The 16,286-nt window shown below is 47.1% G+C and overlaps 1 protein-coding gene across 1 annotated transcript in view; it reads right to left on the minus strand.

Annotated features, from left to right (window-relative positions):
• The window catches only part of TPD52 (tumor protein D52), a 42,781-nt gene extending 35,644 nt beyond the window's left edge, over positions 1-7,137 (minus strand). The window contains exon 1 of the mRNA XM_075085295.1: positions 7,011-7,137. Within this exon, the coding sequence (XP_074941396.1) occupies positions 7,011-7,032 (22 nt within the window). The 5' untranslated portion in view covers positions 7,033-7,137. The remainder of the gene's footprint in view (positions 1-7,010) is intronic.
• Between the last annotated feature and the right edge of the window lie 9,149 nt (positions 7,138-16,286).

Consider the following 16,286-nt stretch of genomic DNA (forward strand, 5'->3'; position numbering starts at 1 on the left):
ACACTGAAGACTTACAGCTGTGGGAAGTCATCAATCACCAGAGATGTGCAGCTGGACAGAAATATTTGAGGTTACAGAGCAAAGAAATAATATCTAAAATACATAAAAGGCACTTTATATAATAGATTTGAATGTAACATGGAGCTTTCAGAGCAATGAAAGAAAGACCAAATGTGTAAAAAGCAAACATAACAGAAGGACCCCAGTGGATCCTACAGTGAGGAAGAAGCCCTCAACATCCTATTCCTCCCAGCAAAGGAGTCACAATAATGACAATTTGCTATAATACCCCTGCCACCACCAGAACCACACTACTGGCCTCAGAAGCCAGGGGAAGGATGAGAATAACATCAGGAAAAGGTGTAAAAACTAAGTGCATACAACGTTACCTTTATTATTACTAAGACTTCATGTGCATAGTCGTCTTCTGTAATGAGATAGAAGCTAATAATGATTTTTGAATTAGATCATTAAAATTTCAACTACATTAAGAATAAGTTATTAGCTTTCTTTTATATATATATATATATATATATATACACACACAAAGCATGCTTCCTCTTTGCCTGTTAAGTTTTAAAGCACAGCACACATTTGTTGTGCTGCTGGTAGGGTACAAGCAGGAGAGGGGCAGTTCAGAAGCCTGTCACTCCAAACTGTGCGCAGCACAGCATGTTCCTACAGACCTCTGTTCTGCAGAAATTAATGGAGCATCAGCCAAGGCAGTGTATACATTTGCTGGAGCACTCCACAGTCAGTGAGCATCCAAGGACACTTACTGCTCTGCTCTCACGCTCTGCAATAGAGAAGTCGGCTTGTGAAACAGGAAAGCTGCCTCTTTCAGCGACAGCATTCACACCACAATAGTAGCGCTAGTTTCTCGCTAGATAGCATCAGATCAGCCCTTTCTGTTCGGGAGCAAGTAATAGCACAATGAGTGTTTTTCCACACACCAGCATTTGCTGGCAGGCAGTGTACTCTCCGCTGCACTGCCCCCACCATCCCCAAGGGCAACTGGCTGCAGACTCATGCAGACAATTGCCACCACTTGTAGCTGCAGGAGTAGAAAAAATCCATATAGCTGTCTACACCTCTGCCAGAAGTAAGTGTTTTCATAGCAGGGCAACCATATTCAACATCAGTTACCCTAGCTCACGGTATTGCTCTGCCAAACTGCCAAAGCCAACACACAGCTACATATTCTTTCAGTTTCCTTAACCAGGGGCGGAGGAGGAGGAGGAGGAGGAGGAAGAGGAGCAACAGGAAATGGCAGGAGTGGCATTGAACTTTCAGGAGAGATCCAGATTAGAAACTTAGGGGGAGCTGGTCTGTTACTGCAGGCCTTTTCAAAAGAGAAGGTTTGTGGTTGAAAGCCTACCCTCCAACACAGGGTTTTTGAGTGAAGGCTCTGGCTAATTCACACCTTAATGAGGGACTCTGAAGATGCTCGCTACCTTTAACAGGAAAGAAAGGTGTCCCTCTGGAGTCTTAAATTGAAGCTGCCACAGAGTGACAGTTTTGGCTGAACAAGAGCATTTCAATGTAGCGCTTAATCTCACTTAATGCTTGCTTTCCCTTTCAGTCACCCTTTGACATTTTTCTGCTTACTCACTGCAGGATATTAAAAGGAAAAGGGTAAACACCTCCTTTTCTCCATATAGCAAATCCCAAATCAGAAGTGCTCATATTACAAAGACTCCAGTGGAGGCAACAGTGGGGTCATCATCATCCTACCTGGAGGTGAGCTTCTCTTAAAAAGATCAAAAAACCCCACACCCATCAGATGTCTGCTGCACAGGATTCAGCAACCAACACTGTTGTTTTTTCCTATTAAACTAAGAATGGAGTAGTTTGGGTTTGGTTTTAGTTGTTTTTTTTTCTTTTGAAAGATGGTCAAGAAAACATTGGCTTTCAGGAAGACTCCCTGCACTGTATCTGCTGCCATGGAAACATCACTTTCAGAAGAGATGCAGCTGATATCCTCCCTTACCTGCAGCAACGTCCACCACCCTCAAGAATCAGCAATCCACAAATAACTCACTGATTTTGCATGGCAAATCTAGTCCCTTGACTTCACACAAGGCTTCTCTGTACTGACTGAGGGGCTCCCTCCCCATGAAAATCACCTGGACTCTTTCCTTTTGAAGGGGCAAATGGTTGTGAAGGAAGAGGACAAAGCCTACCCAGCACCCCAGCCTTTACAACACTTAGGTCAGCCAAAGCAGCTTTCAGGGTGCCCACACCCAGAAGGGTCACTGCATGGGAGAAAGCATCAGAAGCCCCAACACCTGTTTCCCTTGCCAGCCAGCTCCTCCCGGGACTAAGCAGAGATCTTGCTCATGAAGCAGATGCTGTTAGTTAAGGGCTACTGTAATTAGCAGTTGTAGAACACAAGGGAAAAAAATGAATGTACAAGATAAACAGGAGCAAGAAAATGAATACAAATAAAATTCCCAAGGCAGACTAGCACAGTATGTGATTATTGCCAGCCCCTGCAGATGGAAGGGGCCATGCTCAGAAGTCTCCAGGCACAGCTGAAAGCAGCTCAATAGCACTCATGCCCAGGCCAGCTTTAGGAGAGGTGTTAACATATGGCAGCCAACTTCAGCCATAAAAATCAACTGTTCCCACTTCACCAACAAAGCACCCACACCAAGCAGAGCAAGGCACTTGCCCAGCCTGCATCAGCGCAGTTCTTGAACCCGAGCCGAGGCACAGCGCTTTGTTTTGAGTCAGCAAGGTCAGACCAAGCCTCCAAGGTCCCCCATTTCTTATATGGGCATTTGCAGTGGGAGAAGGGGGAACCCATGGGCTGCTTCTCAGGGCTTCAAAGAGTGGGAAACTGGAACACACAGGACTTGCATCTATTTCATGTCATTGGGATTTCAAAAGCCCTAGGCAGCTACAGTTTGGCCTCGTTGGAGGATCAAAGGAAGCAGATCCTTAGCTAAGCCTTCCCTACTCCCAGAAGTCTGAGAGCAGGCTTTACTCTGGCTGGGTGAAGGGTTGTCTTGACTGCATGTGACAGCACTGGTTATAGGGAACAGGGACAGAAGATCCATGCATACCACAAGCAACAGACTCTTTCCACTGTTGGGACAGCTGGGTAGGGTCCCTCCTCCACATCCTCCTGAAGTGGGTGTGGGCATGAATGAAGCGTTCAAGTTACCCTTCAATGCCTAAGCATTGGAGAGGGCAGGAACAGCTGTCACTGCTCCAGCCTCCAGCTGCCCACCCCATGCTGACACATGGCAGCTGCTTGTGCAGCAGTGGCTCCAGCGTCCCTCCAACACAGTGCACTGATCCCCTGCAGTTCAGTACCTCATTCAGGCACCGGCTGAGGGGGGAGGATAGGAACGCCACTAAATAACTCACGTAACGCCACCCTGTCAAGCCAGGACCCTCAGCCTGAGTCAGAACAGTGCAGTTTCCACCTCCTTCCCCCCGCTCCGAGTTTTTCATGCAAGAGAGAGGAAGACTTGCTGCTTTCAAGGGTCCTACTGATGTAACTGTTCTGCTATTTTTTCCCCTCTTATCTTCAAGTCACTGCTACAAATGCTCAGTTCAGTGAAATCATTCTTCTTTGCAGTTCTGACAACAGCTGTGCACTCTTAAAAGTGTTTGATTTCATGATTGCACATTAAGAAAAAAAAAACTCTTACCTACAGTACTGTAAGCACCTAGTGACAAAGAAAACTAATAAAACAGCACAAAAAGGTGCAGCTTTGTTAATTAGGACAACAGGGGAAATCTTGTCCTACTGCCAGCAACAAGTTCTTTCTGCACAAAAGGAACATTACAGTCCCTTTTGTCAGCCCCACAAATGCAAGACAAGGCTCTAGGAAAAGAAAGCCGTACATACTCTCTCAGGAAATCATGTGTAGTGTTTTGGAACTCCTCAGTCCCACAAAGCCAAAAGATTTTGAAAGACACCAGGTTACGTAAGTGAAGAGCTGCTGAAGCATATGCGGAACCCCCTAAACACAACATCAGAGATGCAGTATTACTAGATAACTTTTTGTGCCATGCTGCACGCCTTCACGAGACTGCTCAGTGACAGTCTTCTCATTTACAGCACGTCAGCACATTGATTCTACCGTTGGGGTACCTTCATCCTTATTTTTCCAGTGGTGAACTGTACCAGCGCTAACAGTAACAGGGGCAAGCCACAGAGAGATTGTTTTTGCAAGCAAAACCAGGTACACAATTTTTTGTGGATAAAAAAGAAAAAGCACCCAGAATCTTTGTAAAAACACAACTGCAGTTATTAGTCCATTCAGCAACTGAGTCCACACAATGGAAGACCAGATTTTTATTCACAGCAGCTTAATGCAAAGCAATAGAACAAGGGACTCATCTCAGGAGAACATTACATCTGTTTGGCTTGAGCCAACGCGCATCCTTTGGTGCTTGTAATCACAGAGCAAGAGACCCCGAGCGCTAGCTGCCCAAGCTTTCCAGAGCAGTTGGACTGCACCGAGCACCATGTAGAAGCATTCAGCCAGGCCAAACATCCCTTTGCGGAAAACAGACACTTCAAGTGAAAAATTCCTCGATGGTTCTGATGGTAGGCTAGTAACAACTGTTTAAGGACTGCTGCCATATCTGACCGCTCAGGAGAGAGGGAAGACTGAAACATTTTACACCTGGAGTATTAGCCTTGTATAGTTAGGCTGCAGTCTTATCTATAACCTAGATTTTCTTCCCACCTCCCAAGTTTCACTAGCTGAGAAAGCTGTCATCATAACAACGAAAAGTACAACCTCTGACTCACACTGTTAAACAAATTAATTTCTGGTTAGAAGAGGCAAACCAGGATGTTTAAGCCCGAGAGACAAGACCGGGCAGCCTGGATTTTAGCCAAGTACGTCACTTTGGTGAGTAATACCGTATCATCAAGCACATTTTCCAATGTGAACACTCCAGTTTGCCAGGGAAATGCATCTTTGAAGGCTAACTAGCACGGTATCAGAAGCCATCAGTTGAACAGGCACAAGTGTGTGGCTATTCTAGATTTTCCCACTGTACCTGCAGGTCTTCACCTCACCCAGAAGAGAAAATAGCATAATCACCTCCAAAAAAAAGGCAGAGAAAGAATACACTATGCTGATATACAGCCTGAGGTGCGGTACCCTCTTCATATAAAGCGGTATTTATACAAGAATGAGTTCAACAGCAAAACAAGCCTCTAGAAAGCGTCAGCATTGTCACCAAAGCTTTTCAAGAGACCACACTGTTTTACTCTCCTTTTCCATTACAAGTTGTTCAAGACTCTGCAGCTGAAATAAAGCTGTTTGCCTTTTAATAGGCTCAAACACAAAGAATGAACTTCAGGACAAATACTGAAATCTGTGTTAATACTCCTGTAGTTGGAGCCTGATTGAACTGACAGTTGTACTGTTTTCTGGCTAAACAGTTCTGTTTTCCAATCCCCAAGAATATAGTTTGGGCATTTGTTGTCTTTTTTTTTTTTTAATTTACATCTACTGAAGATAGACATAGGACTTCAGAATGGTTGAAGGAACCTCCCTGAGGAGGTTCAGCCCCTGACCAGATTATCTTCACTTCAGCAAAGATAACTTGCCCTTTTCTCTATATACAAAGGAACTCAAAAGTCATTACTAATTGTACAAGTTTACTCCAGCAGCCTTGAAACATTTAAATGAGAGCACGGCCCGATCAAGGCTGGCGCCTGAACCAGCTCACCTGGCAGAGCAGCGAGCTTGACTGCACAGAGTCAGCGGTTACACTACCAGCACCTCGTGCGTCTCCAACACTGCCACCGCCACAAGTGAACGCTTCGTACCATCGTAAGCACACTCAGCAGGAAAATGCTGAACGAAATCAGTCCAAGGTCGCGCACACTGAGCTGGGCCAAGCAGCCCTACCAGCTTACTCAAACAAAGTAGCTTATTGACCCCAGGGCTGCCTTACTTCCTCAGGTGGAAAGCACCTGTTGTGTAGCTTAGTACGACGGCATGTGAGAGAGTCCAGCTGATACAAGGATCAGTAGGATATATGTAACACACCTTTGTGGGAGAAGCTTTTATAGCAAGAGATCCTGCTTTGCACGCATTCAGGTCAGCCTTCATCAGGGCACCAAATACTCTCTTGGGCAGCAGTCCCAAGGGTTTTGTTTGTTTTTTTAAACAAACCACGAAGTTTTAGGGAGAGCATTGCAACCGTGGCAGCTAGGACAACAGCCTTCCGAACCGGGCAAACCGCACACCAGCGAAGCGCCGTGGCCTTCCGCAGCCAAGCGAGCCACGCAGGCCACCGCCCGGAGGTGCCAGCCCTGCTGCCAAAATGGAGCTGCCAGCTGCTGAGCAGCCCTCCGATGGGGACAGTTAAGATGGAACAAACCGTACGCACAGCACTGGTTAATCAAAAGTTACATGCTCTTAAAATGGAACCACTCTACTTTCACTCCTAGATGAGACCAGAAAGTTTATTCTCCCCCCTAACCCCGGCGGGAAGGTCGGCGTTTGTCGCCGAGGGAGCGGCGGCGCCCGCTGAGGGAGGGGGGGCGGGGGGGCCGCCCCGGTCCCTGCCGCCCGCCCCGGTGCGAAGCTCGCACCCGCCCGCCGGTTCCGCATTTCCCGAGCTGAGGAGGTGACGGGAGGCGCACCCGTGCCCCACAGTCCGGGGGGACCCTCTCCCGCACCGGCCCCGGGCGCCGGCGGAACCACCTCAGCCCTGGCCGCGGAGCCCCTCACGCCCGCCGCGGCACCTACCGCCTGAGGGGATTTCCCGCCCAGCCCAGCCCAGCCCCGGGAGCGCATGGGGGGACGCAGGGGGCGCCGAGCCGGGCCCGCCACGAGCGGCAGGGCAGGGTCGGGCAGGGCAGGTCCGGGCGGCGGAAGGGCTGCGAGAGGAACCGCCGTCCATCCGTCCGTCCGTCCGTCCCTCCCCCCCCACCCCGCCGCACAGCAGCGCCAGGCGCCGGCACCCGCCGTGCGCGGCCACCGGAGGCGAGGCGAGGCAAGACGCGGTGGGAACCCCCGCCCTACCTGAGTCCCTCGGGGGCTCCATGGCGGCCCCAGCGCCGGTCCCGGCTCTCCTCGGCTCGGCTCAGCAACCTCCGCCTCCGGCTGCCAGTGGAGGCACCGCCCGCTCCCGCTGAGGCGGGCCCGCCGCACGTCAGTCAGCGGCCCGCCCCGCCCCGCCCAGGTGAGAGCGGCCGGGGGCCGCGGCCCGGGCCCGGCCCAGTAGCCGGCGGGGCGGCAGGGGCGAGGCGGGACATCCCCGCCCCCCGGCACCCCCCCGGCCCCGGGAGCGGCAGCCGCCGCCACCCGGCCCGATTCGCCTGCTGGGGCGCTGAAGAGATGCCATTGTCTATGGGATCTTGGCCTTACGGCGCCGCGGCGCTCTGAACCTGGTATTAAGGAGTCCTAAAGCGGGACTTAGGAGCTTGTCCCGCCACAGCCCCCGTCCCTGCGGCCGCGGTGCTCCCCCCTCGGCCCAGCCCTCGGCTGCAGCGCCCTTCCCTGCCGAGCAGCGCCTGTGCAGCCCTGGGCGGTGCGCGGCGGGTGTGAATTGCCGCTCGCTTTCGCCAGCCCGACTTAGTCCGGGCTGGGTGGGGAAGGGCGGGAGCAACCTGCTGCCCGTAATTAGCGCTGCGAGCGGGAGGGGGCTGCGTGAGCGCGGCCACGGGGAGATCAGCGGGGCTGCTGCGGAAGCCGCCGTTGTCGGCGGCTCTGCTCGCGATTTGTTAATGCATTCGCTAGGAAAGCACATGCACCCTCACAAATTGCACCGCGTTACGGAAATTAAACTGTGATTTTATTTTTGCTTCGGAGATTCTCCTGCGAGACTCGCTAGCACTTACACTAGGGAAACCGGTGCATTGTGGCTGCATTAAAAGAGCTTTAACCGTTGAAAAGAAAACCAACAACTTCCATAGCTGCAACCTGAGCTCTTTCTGTTAAAACACCATTAAGTGCAGAGAAGATTTCATTACGTAGTTTGCCCAGCAAGCTGCTTTACAAGACTACCAAGAACATTAAGCTACCAAACAGATTTTTTACTCCCTCCTTTGTAAATCCCTGGCCCTGACATCTATGGATTTGTTTGTTGGAAAAGATCAATGTTTGTGCAGAACGAGCGGCAAGGCCTCCACATCGTGGGGCTGTGTGAATAGCCAGATTGTCACCAGCGTCCAGCATGCACAGTCACATGCTAAAGCAGAGCACAATAGCGAGCCAGGAGGTGCCAACTCAGGATGTCCTTGCTTCGGACCGCGAACAGCAGCAGCAAATCCAGGTATTTTTCAAACTATGAAGCAGCTGAGGAACGTGAGCTTTTGCTAGGGTAAAGGAATGCTTGCTTATATTCTACTATCTTCATAGCTGCAGCAGGAGGTTTTTACAGTGGTGCCATAAAAATAACAAGTAGATCAGAATATATCCCTGCATGTTTATACCTTGTTTCATCTCTCATAGCACAGAAATTAATTTGCTCAAATATATGATTCTCACCACAAGTTCATCCCATATATCTCAGTTATGTTTTATGAACATTTCAAAAAATAAATATTGAGAAGCTACATCTGCTTTTTTTTAAGGAAAAAAGGTGTTTTCCCACAGTACTTCACTTGAAGTACTGCTCTTTCCCAGTGAGCAACTGATATATGATACATGATCTGTAATCGCAGTGAAAGAATATCAGCAGCATTATAATTTGCCCTCCTTTACGCTGCATCTACTTCAGCAGCAGCCCTGGCAGCACTGAAATGCCTGTCATTCAGGAATCAACCTGTAGAACGGTGAAGCTGTCAGCATCTCACTGCTTCTTTTAGGGGCAGGGATATTTCACCAGCACATCCCAAAAAGCAAGAGCTAGCCACCAGGAAAGGGGTATTATATGGAGAGCTGATTCAGTACCCTCTGCCAGTGAAAATCCCACCAGCCCACGTGAGCCCACAGCACTGCCCTGAGCAAAGCACTGCTGACTCGCTCACCTCCCACCCCACGGAGGAATGCCCTGTTCAATGCAGGTGTAGCCTTAATGTACACGGCCTTGCACCAATTTTGCTGAGTTAGATGTCTAAGTTTAGAAGTGCCCCCTTCCCAGTTCCCTTAGGCACTCTGCAGTTCGATTTACCTAGCAGCTGTGGCCCACTCAAACAGACAATGGCTCAGAGCCCAACCAGGTCCCCAGCTGTCGTGTCCAGAAAGATTTTACATGGGAAGACACTCAAAACCCACCATCCCCAAATGTGATGACGTATTCCCTTTTTACACATAGCCCTGACTAGTGAAGAGACGGAATTGTTGTAATGAGCATCTGTTACGCAAACCGATGCCTGTGAAAAGTAGTATGAATATTGCCTACGGGCTTCAATTATGATCATAGAATATAAATACATGACTGAGAAGGAAAAACTGAATCTGTCCTGAAGGTCTTGATGAAAAAGGACAAAAGTGAAGGACAGCGGGACTAGGGGTGTACTGAGCTACTGAGCTTTGTGCCCATGACCTCGTGTTCCCTTCAGTCAGTTATACAAATAAAAACAAACATGTACATGTATAGAAGGCAAGACTATTCGAACTTGAGACTACCTACCTAAATCCAGGACTTCAAAATACTTTGTCCTGACTGGGACTGGGCCTGTCCTGTGCAAGAGACATTTATTTTATGGGAATACAAGTAGAACAGCAAATGCAGAAGCAGCTCACATTATAGCTGTGTGTCACGTTTCATCTCACACTCACAACACTTGAGCCTTCCCAGTGCTCTGCCATACAGATAGGCCAGATCTCCTGCTGTAGAGTCAGAGCCCAGTTTTAAAATATATTCCCCCTAGATCAGATATTTATTGCAAATAACAGGCAAGGCAGTCAGAAGTGAATAAAGGCCAAGGTTTCAAAGAATTAATACTGCCAAGGTCATTGAACAATCCAGATTTAAGACTAATTATTTTTCAAAGAACCTTGCTGCCCTATAGCTTTCCTGCTGTAGTTGCAAATGCAATTACCTCCAAACAGAGACCTTCCTGTGTACACAGAGCTGAATCGGGTGATAGGTTACACTAGTTCAGGGTAGCTGTTGTGCTGATCCAATGGCAGACATGAACAAGACTGTACAACATTAAGTGCGCTGAGTGGGCTGTGTCTATACCGAGAGAGCCAAGTCCCAAAGCATTTTCGACCTGAATCATGTAGGTCACATAACCTCAGTGCTAGAAAGTGCTGAAGAAATCTGTCCCGAATCCTTTGCCTTGCCAGGGTTGTAGCACTTTACTTGGCACAAAATGTCCTCCATTCATTCACAGCCTTGAGTCACCTTCTGGGAGAAATCCTTCCTAAGGAACATGTCCAATGTTTTATTTCAAAATGCAGTGAAAGAGCACCGTCAGCTTGACTCCTTTATAAGTCAGTGCCTAGAAGGATTTTGTTAACATAAACCTGAGTTCAGCTCCCTCTTCTAGGCAGGGAATTAAGCTCTTATCTACCATAAACCTGTGCCAAGCTCAATGGGAAGCACCTTGCTATGGAGTAAGAAGCTGCTCAGTGCCTCCAGTGGAAACTATTCCACTGAGCATGAAAAAAAAGTTCATGGGATCAAAAGAGTCTGACATTAAGTTTTAGCAACAGAAAAGCCTAGTTGCTCTGCTGCGTTCCACTAAGGACATTATTAAATATTTAGCATGGCAAAGCTAAACACAGAGGGTTTTTTTATGTCCCCACACAACAGCCCTGATCACAGAATCACAGAATCACAGGTTGGAAGGGACCTCAGGGATCATCTAGTCCAACCTTTCTAGGAACAGCAGAGTCTAAACAAGATGGCCCAGCACCCTGTCCAGACGACTCTTGAAGGTGTCCAACATGGCCAAGTCAACCACTTCCCTGGGGAGATTATTCCAGTGGTTGACTGTCCTCAGTGTGAAAAATTTCCCTCTGGTGTCCAGTCGGAATCTCCCCAAGAGCAACTTGTGTCCATTCCCCCTTGTCCTCTCCATGCGACTCCATGTAAAAAGGGAGTCTCCATCTTCTTTGTAGCTACCCCTTACGTACTGGTACACAGTGATGAGATCCCCTCTAAGCCTCCTTTTCTCAAGGCTGAACAAACCCAGTTCTCCCAGCCTATCCTCATATGGCAGGCTTCCCAGTCCTTTGGTCATCTTGGTGGCCCTTCTCTGGACCCCTTCCAGCCTGTCCACATCCTTTTTGTATAGAGGGGACCAGAACTGTACACAGTACTCCAGGTGTGGCCTGACACGCACTGAGTAGAGGGGGATAATGACTTCTTCTCTTGGTGGGTCAGTATTCATACCATGCTCTGGCTCACCTTGTAGCCCCTTCTTCATAACCTCCTGGCTTGGGCACTCTCCTGCAAAGTGCAAATTCAAAACCCGTTCAGCAGGGGAGACAAGTACATACTGAACCATCGGTATCACAGATAAGTGAAAACTGTAGCTACTAAATGAACCTGTATTTGCCATATCCTAGGTGAATATCAGTGGGATTTTAGGGGAAAATACCAGACAAGCAAGCACACTCCCTCTTGCAATGTTATTGCCAGATGCACCAGGCATACCCTGAAAGCACCTACTGGATCAAAGTCCTGACAGCCAGAGAGGGGCATATATTGGGTCAGAAATCCTATGCAGTATGTCCCACCTGAGGCAGCATTAGAAATCCCTAACAGCAGAATTGCCTGTGCCCAATTAACTGTACTGTCAAAAAGAGACACTGAACGTGTAAGTGCCTTTTTAAGGCTGGGTATCGGCTGACTTTCAACTCAAAGAGTCTATAGTTTTGACTCATATATTTCCTACTAAAAGCCTTTTGTGGAAAATAAATCATTCACACCTCTTAGTGTCTACAGGTCAAGGTCATACCTATGTACACACTGGGACAGATAAGGAGATGCCTAGTGGGATTCTAAAATCCCATAGGCTCCCACTGCACCACAAGCTAAGTGTGGTACGTTGCTGAAAATATCTGCGGATGCCTTTCTACCTTTTTAAATGCCTGAGTGTCTCCCAGTCCAAGGTCACTTTTGCAAGGGGAAGTTAAACTCTGAATTGGTTAAATGCATTAGATGAGGTTTACCCTGCAGTTCTAATCATCTGGGTGTCAATACATTTAGGGCAGGGCTGTTGGAGGTGCCTCCAGAAGAACCTGGAGGTCTTCAGCTGAGCAGTCCACCATAGCGTAGCTTCCCTGAGCATCGCACAGTGGTCATCTAGCCGTAAGACAGTTATTTGTCCTGGGCCAAACCCCAAAATCCTTACACCAACTAAACCTTCCGTCAAAGGACCAGGCTTCATGATACCTGCCTGCATGAAGCTCGATCCCTGTAACTAATCAGACTGGGTGCATGCAAAAGGCTATTAGCTGGGAATTCGTGTCTCCAATCTATAGTAGCATTTGACACCCACTCTGTACAGCTGCTAGCAAGTGTGGGATAAACAGACTTGGGGGGGAGTAAAAATAAAATTAAAAAAAAAAAATTCAAACACCATGTTAAATCTGCTGCAGAGGCACTAGAGGGAGAGCTAGAGCACCCCACGGGCTGGGAATTTGTCTGTCCCATCGTTATTTCATCATTTCCCAGTGAAGGAACAGAACCTATGTACTTATTTTAATTAAGACCCCAAAACTCCTAAGAAGGCTTATTTTGCATAAGGTACAGGAAATTCCATAGATGTACACACAGATGCACAAATGCTGTAAGCTTCATTACATGAAAGACAATGATATAATGCAACTATTAATTTGATGTTAATGTCACCACTTTTCCCCTTTGCAAAGTTACCAAAATGCACATACATCTAGGAATACTTGGTACTTCTCCTCCCTCCCTTTTCCCACCCCTGCTGTTTCTCTTGTGAGCAGAAGACATGTTTCTAACTTCTCATTACTTACTTTTGTACCACAGCTTCCTTCGATGAGGTTTGCTCAATTATAGCTCCAAGAATGATGTGATGAAGTGTTCTCAGGCCTCCAACCTATTTCAGTTATGACATAAATATATTGTTTGGGGAGCACAGTACTTTATTTGTAGCATGCATTACCATCTGCAGCAAGCACCTTTATTGCTGTAGTAAATACACTGTAGATAAAGCTTTAGCTAAACTACATCCGTGTCAACCAACTGCTGCTAATTAGTCAGTCACAAATACTCTATTCCAGAAAATGGACTACATGGAACATTTTCACATTCTAAAAATTGACACTGGGAATAAAATGAGGTCATGTCTTCAGTAACTCATTGCTAAATTACTTTTAAGACTGCAGTGCTGAACAGTTACTACATGGTAATTAAGAACCAGAGGATCTAGGATTGCTTTTCAAATTGTAGTTAACTTTCAGTATACTCTTGTGAGATGACTAGGTATTACCAGGTCCACTTTATTACTGATAAACCAAAACACAAAGGCTATACATAATTTGCTAGGAGCAGACTAAAAAGCAGAACTGGAGCCAGAATAAATGTATAGGAGTTCAATTGAAAGGTTACAAGGGAGAAAAAAAGCAATGACCCGATTAACTAAAACTGCTGCAAATTGTTTATGGATTTTACAAGCAGAAAAAGACTATTGCAAAAGCTTGCTCACTTGCATAACACAAGCCATAGAACTCCAGCCTTTGAATTCCATCAGTAGACATTTTTCCTTCCCTATTTTGCAACTAAAAAGTCAAGCCTCATAGTCCCTCAATAACGTAGCACCTAGCCTTTTCAAGAGAGACAATCTTCATTTCAAGCTTCTAAGCGTATCACTGTTTTCATTGATGAGGCATCTCACTGAGCTAGCCAATGCAAAGCAAAAATAAGAGCAACAAATTACACTGTAAACACTGAGATTAAAGATTCATTCATCTCATGAATCTTTTACTAGTAACAATGCCTACTCCCTGCTGCCATTACCCAGCCAGTAGGCAGTTCCATCACAATCTCATTTAAAAATATGTTTCCAACGCACACAAGATACCCAAATAAGATATAACTCATGTAAGTTAAGTTTTCCTTCAGACTGTTGTGGAGCCAGCTACTCTCCATCTCTTAACATAGTTCCCACCTGATCTTTCAAAGCTGGTTTTGAAACTCCTTGCAAAATCCGGCCATGAAATTTCCCCAAAGCAGACAGGCTGTACTTCTAATTTCAGCCACAACAAAACAGATAAAGCAGGCCGCCTCCATCCCTTTCCCACCATATATCTATTTGTTTAAAAGAGGTACAGAGTTTATCTGGTTGCTCAGTGAACCTAAACTTCCACCAGAAGATCTCAGAAAGTGGGGCAGCTGCTTCCCTGCTCAGCCGCAGCAAGGAGGGACAGATGTGGTTCTGCCACGTCAACAACCTGCCATCCCTGACCTACGTGGGTTTCAGTTTTACTTTTTCTCCCATCAAAGAGAAAATCCCAGCACTTGTTTCATTTTCAAAAGCCTGCACATTTTGCACCTGAATTATACATTGGTGCCTGTGCTAAATACAAGCATGAAGGTGTTCTTATTTGCCCGTGCAATTGCTGAGGTTGTGTGCGTGTAAGCCACAATAAAGCAACACCACTGGCCAATTGCAAGCAGTGTACATGCAGTTATCTGACCAGTAACCTAAAGGAGAACTTGTGCCTCGTAGAGTATTACCCTGCCCTCCTACAGCACTAGCTGGGCCGCGTATAGATGTTTATACCCCCATTCCACATTTGCATCTCTCAGCTCTTTCAGCTCAAGATGTGCTTGGTTGATGCTGTGAGAGCTCCAGTCTCAGTTCTCACCACAGCAGCAGTTCTCCAGATGCATAAATAAAAGCAAACTGTGTGAATAGCTGTGAAACCTCTGTGCCTGAAAAATCCCCCTATTCTCCTGAAACTGTAGTTTTGCATTATGCATTTTTCATTTCCATTACTTCACTAAATAAACAGTCTGAGTTTCTGGTATGAATCGGATTAATAGCCAGACTTGGTTTGAGCACAGATTCCGCTCCCTTCATGGCTGCAGCGGCTGTTGAGCATTCCTGGCATGCTGGTAGCAAGGTGGCTTTCCTCTGCAGTTCTGAGGGGAAGTCATTGCAGGCGTGTCAAGGTACCACACTGCAGGGTGGCTGCATCTCAGTGCTAACTGGAAGTGGCTGGAAGATAAATAATGGAAAGCTCTCTCCAGAGCTCCTGGTGTGCAGCACAGCAGAGAACAGAGCTACATTCTGGATTTTTTTAACCTCCATGTCTCCCTCTATAATGTAGCCATTCACACACCCGCCCAGCCCCTTATGTGTATACTTGTTTGACCTCTATTGCATATACATCAAGTCCCGGCTGCTGCATGTCTCTGTCACACAGCCATGAGCACACATGGTCACTCCGACTCAGTTACTTTTATTTCCTGCATCCTCTGAGTCAAAGACAGCAGCTGTGGGATCTTGCTCAGGTTTCCAGGGGTGGGACCCCACAATGCAAGCCAGAACTTTGGTCATAACCTTGTCCTTTTAAACCTCTACCAGGTGGGTACTTCGGACTCCTGGCTCAGAGCAGTAACATGTTACACTTAATGCCACTCACTTTGCCCTGCGGTAAGGGACTGCTACGAAGGGCAAACTTTTAATCCATCCTGTAAAGCCCTGGGAGCATGCAAAACACAATAATAATATCGTCAGCAGCAGTAAGTAAGGAAGTCTCAGAAGACATCCAATTGCCTGTCCTTTCTTCTTCTGCTGAAAGGCTTTGTAGATACCCCTTTCCACACAGCCGGGGGAAGTCAATGCATCACAGCCCTCCCGCACACACACAAAGATCTCAAGGTGCCATAGTTTGAGGGTATAAAAGAGTATGTGAGTTCAAAAGCCATAAGGCAGCAAGTCCTGCAATTCACCTCCTAACACGTCTGTGATAATCATTTAATCAAGGTCTTCACAGTTGCTTTATGAGCAATGCTTTGGTTTGCTGTGAAGGAAAGAGGCATGTGAATGGTTTTGTTGCTCAGCCTGGAGACAGTACCTGCTTACCTGCGTGAAGAACTAATATTTGTGGCTGTTCTCTCTGAACACTGAACTCTGGATTTTTATTTCTCTTGTGATGACTATACAATGGTGTCTCCAGTGTGTTTTCCATTTAATGTGTTATCTACCACTGTCGACTTAAAACAGCCTAGGACAAAGTCCACAGTTTCTTTTGCAGCTCTTCTATGCTTTATCCTTAGGGTTTATGAAGTAAATGAGTACGTGGCTGTGAGTCTCCAGCCGATTTGTGCATTAAGAGAAAGTATCACAGATAACATGCCTAATCCTCTTCGTGTGTGCACCAAGATACAATCAGATTCAACTCATTGGTGTGAAGTAT

Source organism: Phalacrocorax aristotelis, chromosome 2, assembly GCF_949628215.1.
Source record: "Phalacrocorax aristotelis chromosome 2, bGulAri2.1, whole genome shotgun sequence".
NCBI classification, from domain to species: Eukaryota; Metazoa; Chordata; class Aves; order Suliformes; family Phalacrocoracidae; genus Phalacrocorax; species Phalacrocorax aristotelis.